Below are 6,000 nucleotides of genomic sequence, written 5' to 3'. Positions count from 1 at the left end.
AATTTAGCTGAGTCAAATGTTGGCAATGACTCCCCTTAATTTTTCCTTGATTCATTTGAGCGAAATTTGCTTTGACTCAATGTTTCCCATAAATTTGCAGACCTTTGAAACTTGATCAAATTTTTAAGAAAAAGAGGTTCATTAGTCGAAAAATTATCAACTCTTCAACAACTAACCAATTTACACATCCTTTTGACTTTCAAAATACTTTTGGGGTTAAAAATAATTTTTTTCTTTTAAACCTAACCAAATAAGTGTCAAGAAAAATATATTCTTTAATTAACATACACACTTATCACTCTCATAATAAGACATAGTCTCATTCCATATGCTTTATATATATATATATATATATATATATATATATATATATATATATATATATATATATATATATTATATAATATACACACACACACATAGATATACATACATAGTAACTTTAACATAGGTTGTCATTGATAAGCATTATTGAGATGCTATCAAATCAAACTAGTTTCCCCTTAATATAGGGAATCCTAAGTTAGAATCTAGAGACACAAATCCTTGAACACGAATTTCATAAGGCAAATTAGCAAGGGGATTTTTATCAAACAGTTTAAATGCAATGCTAAAATGTATGAAAATTATAGAATAAAATTAAATTCAAATAAAAAATTTCTAACTCAAGAAGACAATCATTGCGATTACAAAAAATAATCTGAATTTGATCGTTTAAAAATTAATTCAAACAAAGAAAGAAAGAATGAAATCACATTCTATGAAATTTCACCAAAAATGTAAATGCAATTGGGATTTTTAAGACGTTCACATGCAAAAACAAAAAAGAAAATCGAAATTGGGATAAAAAAAAAATTTATCGCAATTCTTGAATCCTTGAATCAGTAAAATGAAATTAGTCAAACATCTTGATTAAGATGCTATACAAATTCATGTTGAGAAGAACAAAGAATAAAATTCAGGCAAAGAAAAAGAAATGAGAGAGAAAGAAATTTTTTTTAGACTTCTAAGAGAGAAAACTCAATTTGTAAAAAATGAGGTATATGATATCAAGTTTACATGGGTTACACTTATTAATGGAGTACACAAATCAGTCAAATTAAAGTAATTAAAGGCCCAACTCACTAAATCAACTAATTACATCTCTAAATAAATCCTAACATTATATTCTAAAAATAAAATAAAAAAATATTGTGTAAGATTGCAATATTGCAATACATTTTTGATTCACTTAACATTTGGACTGGCCTTTGCTCCATACAAAGAAGTTGTAGTAATCTCTCTTATCTTTCTAAAGACATCAAGAATGTTTGAATCTAATGTTAGGAGCTCCATATATGGCTTACACAAGAACAAAGTGTAAAAATGCGTCAAATTATGAAAATTAATAAGAATTGACAATCATCACTAACTTAATCCATTAATACAAATCACATCTAGTATATCAATTATTTACACTATTCAATGTCAATCATTCCAAATTAATACATTGAAATATGTTTCCCAAATACACTATCACTCATAACCAATAAGTTAACTTTAATCAATCAAATAAATTATTTGATTTTTTATAAATGTTATTGATATGGAGTATTCTTTGGCTTTTTCAATGACCAATTTTCATATTAAAAAAATGAGTAACCACTTTCAATAGAATATTCTCTCCTAACTACGTGTTTCTCTATTTGCAGGATTTTAAGTAAACGAGTTTAGTACCATTCAGTCGAATGACATGTTGGTAATTAAATTATTTAACTTGATTTGATATATTTAAATTTTTGCATTAATTAATAAGTAAATTTTTAAAAAAAAATATGTTTATATAATTTTCCAATATTAAATAAATAGATAATATATATATATATATATTAATCTTGACAAGATTGATAGTACCTAATTAATGATTTGTAATTTAACTTAATTAATTAAATCAATAAGTTAAAAAAATTTATTAACAAATACATAAAATTTTCTTAACAATTTTCCAAGTAAAAATATTAAACCATTATTACTATTATTTTTATATAACATTAAATATCTACCCAAAAAATATAAATATTAAATTATATATTATTACAAATTAATCTATTAATAATTTGTGTAAATAATCAATAAAAAAAATTAATCATCCAAATAATTTTGATATTAATTAACTACTTTTAATTTAATATTACATATTAATCTTTATCATAGTTGAAATTACTTTTTGTAGTTATTGTATGGTGTTATTCATACATGTCTACAAAATTTCTATTATCTCATATTTTTTTTTTCTATTTTCTTACATTCTTTTAATTCAATTGGTTTCCCAATTTTTCCTCACCAAAAGAACATGTCTTTCAATGAATTTTTGCTTTAAATAACAATGGTAACATTATTTAACCACCATTTTCCAAGGGAGGGAACGTGAAACATAGAGCACTCAATCCCGACCCTTTTAAGTCTCCCTCAAGATTCAAATTTGTGTGTTCACTAAAATCAAATGTTTGCTACTCTTGTACTTCCTGAGGAACTTATAATGGAAATTCTATCATGGATTCCAGTAAAAGCTCTAATGCCATTCAGCTGTGTCTCTAAGTCTTGGAATTCCCTCATGTTTACTCCTACATTTGTTAAATTGCATTATCAAAGATCTTCAAGAAACACTCATGTCTTCATAGAATCCAGCTATGGTGTCTCATCATGCTCTTTAAATTGCTTGTTAGAGGACCCATCCTCTGTTATCAAACCTGGACGTGAAATATTAGAAACATATAATGTCTTAATGGTCTGCAAAGGGTTGGTTTGTATACTCTATTTTGATTTTCCTTATAAACAATATCTTGAATTCTGGGTTCAACTTTGGAACCCGGCCGCTAAGCTTATGTTTGAAGAATCACCACGTTTCCGTATTTATGAAAACAATGATAAATTTGATGTGTTGAATAAAAAGTTTGGGTTTGGTTACAATGATCAAAGTGATATTTTCAAGGTGGTGGTAGTCCTTATGAATACTGAAGCACAACAAATGGAGGTGATATCTTACAACTTAGGTGACAATTGTTGGAAAAAGATTTTAACTTTGTCTAATTATCCCATTACGGGACATAAAATGATTGGAGAGTTTGTGAGTGGCACTATTAATTGGTTGGTAGATCATCCTAAGTTGTGTTCCCATCATCAAGGCGAAACTGGTACCATCGATCAAATGGAAATTTTATCTTTTGATATGAAGAATGAGACATGCACATATATGTCGATGCCTAGTCATGTTGATACTGAGCCTAATCTTAGAGTTCTACAGGATTATTTGTGTCTTTATTATGATCACATGAAAACCTATTTTGTTGTTTGGCTAATGAGGGAATATGGAGTTGATAAATCTTGGACTCAATTGTTGAATATAAGTTATGAGCATCTTCAAATTCATGAACCTATTCATGAAAAAGAATTGTGCACACCTTTGTGCATGTCTGAAGATGAAGATGTCCTATTGTTGAAAAACCAAGAATATTACTATTACATTATCTACAATAAGAAAGATAATAGAGTAAATCATTTTGAAGAAGATGATTTACATTCCTTCCTTGAATACATTCCAAGTTTGTTTTTGCCATATTGGATTTAAACTCCCCCAGGTGCTTTGCTTTGCTTATATGAATTTATGTTAAATTATGTAAGTGGTTTCTGAACCTTTCCATTTAATGTACGAACAAGATAGTTGGATGATTTTATTGGCTATTACTATTTGCTAATGGTTGAATGTTTATGGATTGAATGAATTTAATTTACTTTATGTTTATAATGATCTGAAGAAAAAAAATGTTTGTCTTCCAAAAATAAAATTGATTTTCTCTCAAATATTTTATTAATAGATCGGTCTTTGAACATTTTTAAACAAAATACAAAAGTAAAAAAAAACATTTATTTTAATTCTATACTTAATAGTAATATCATTTGCTCTATAATTTACTTATAAAATACCAAAATTATGTTAATCTTATTATGTTTGATAAATGTAATCCCATTTTAATTGCATTGCCCCTGTTGAAGTCTAGGAAAGGCTTTAGTACTTTCCTTGAACATCTAATAACAGAAAATGAGCTAAGGATATTCTTCTATTAAAATCAATTTTTTTACTTTTTAGTTTTTACTTCCAAATATAAATGATTCAAAGGGAGTATAGAAAAACAAGATTACTAATTTCGCCACCTTTAAAATTTTAGCACCTAACTAAGACCATCACTAGAATGTGGCCAACCTTCCCCTTTTTCTCGATGTGCGAAAAGTCACAATGTTGTTAGAAGTTGCTTACCACTAAATCGATATAACATGACTTCTATTAACATCATATATGTTGCAATGATTTCCAATCCATCTATTCATCACATGTGAAAATCTTTTAATAGTTCTGATCCAAGTCTTAAAGTTTCAATAGGTCTACCATCGAGAGTTTTGTTGGATTATCATTATATAGTCATTGATTTCTACACTTGAAAAACTTTCATCTGTCCCATGTGGTATCTGTGGAGCTGAATCATGCAAGAAAGCATTGGCCTCCTTGTGGTTACCTAGTTGGAACTATAGTTGTTGGCCTTGAGAATATCTTATGGTCTAAGGTTTTGCCAATAGCTAAGTTAGAAGCTTGTAGCACAAGCTTCCCATGTGTGCAAGAGAAACTAAGCAATCCGGCCAAGGAACCAAGCTAGGCGGCCCACTTGCTTCTTTCTATATTTAATCTAATCCAAAAACTTGGAGTTAGTTTAGTTAGGTTCACCATATGATGGTGAGACCTAGCTAAATCAATTCCTTGGAAAATATGGAGTAAAACAAGCCCAATATGTAAAATTTGGCCTAGGCCAAATTCTGGACCAATTACTAGTTGCACCTACACGCCTTGCTGTTTGTCACCCCACTTTTACTACTGAAAAATAAAAAAATGAATGACCCTTAATACAAGGTCAAATGGAGCAAAAGTCTCCAAGTAACATACCCTAAATTCATAAAGGATAACCTAAAATAAAAGAAAGAAAGCGTCTCACAAATACAAAGGCAAAATACACCTATACAAGTATCTACTATATACAAGGTACTAGAAATCAAACTATACAATGTATGTACAATAGAGACTATGAGACTAAAAAGAGGAATCATACTCAATACTCAATATAGACTATTTATAGGCATCAAGAGTTTCCGGAATGACCCGTTTTAAATCCGGAATGGCCCATTCTGGACTCTTCGTCATGTGTAAAATTTCACATCCAGAACGGCCCGTTCTCAAACTAGAACGGCCTGTTCTCAAACCAGAATGGCCAGTTCTGGGGTTGTATTTAACGCAATACTGCCATATTTGAAATGGCATATTCTAAAAATAGAACGGTCCATTTCCAACTAGGGTTACCCCATAACATAATAATAAACAATTAAATATTTACCCCTTTTTATTATGCTCATGATAATTTATATTACATGTTATTTACAGGATAAAAATGTATTATTTACATGCCTATTTATTTATTTATTTCATATTAAAATAATAAATAAAAACAAGAAATAAAACAATCAATAAGATAATAAATAAAATAATAAACAAAATAATAAATAAAAGAATGGATAAAATAATAAATAAAAGAGAAGAAATTTTGAACCTCTGAAGCAAGCTTTTTATAATAAAAATCTTCCCAAATACATATGGAGGCGCGTTTTGGCAATCTTTCACTCTACAAAAGCCTCACTGTCGCTCAGAGATTTACATAGAAAGAGGGGAGCTAGGTAGTTTCAGGTGTGTGGGAAAATGTGCATCGGACACGCGTTTATAGGAAGTCAAATGCACATAATGGTTGTTCTAGATTTTGGAACAGGCGATTCCAAATAATTTTAGGTTTGGACTGGGTTGTTTTGGTTTGGGAACGGGTCATTCCCAACTAAGGTTTTAGGCCATTTTTGTGGCTTGGAATGACCTGTTCTAGTTTGGTAACAAACCATTTCCAACTAGGGTTTTAAACCATTTTTATGGTT

The 6,000-nt window shown here is 29.1% G+C and overlaps 1 protein-coding gene across 1 annotated transcript; it reads left to right on the top strand.

The window, feature by feature from the left end:
• Positions 1-2,482: 2,482 nt before the first annotated feature.
• LOC145956140 (F-box/kelch-repeat protein At3g23880-like) lies at positions 2,483-3,607 on the top strand. Its single transcript, XM_083071702.1, has one exon. The coding sequence runs from the start codon at positions 2,483-2,485 to the stop codon at positions 3,605-3,607; it is 1,125 nt and encodes a 374-aa protein (XP_082927828.1).
• Positions 3,608-6,000: the final 2,393 nt, after the last annotated feature.

The sequence above is a fragment of the Cajanus cajan genome, chromosome 3, assembly GCF_000230855.2.
Source record: "Cajanus cajan strain Asha chromosome 3, NIPB_CcT2T_4, whole genome shotgun sequence".
NCBI classification, from domain to species: Eukaryota; Viridiplantae; Streptophyta; class Magnoliopsida; order Fabales; family Fabaceae; genus Cajanus; species Cajanus cajan.
Note: the sequence above shows the minus strand (reverse complement) of the source record. Positions and strands in the feature narration are given on the sequence as shown.

Coding starts and splice junctions, on each gene's coding strand:
- LOC145956140 (XM_083071702.1), top strand. CDS start 2,483: ATGTTTGCTACTCTTGTACTTCCTGAGGAACTTATAATGGAAATTCTA.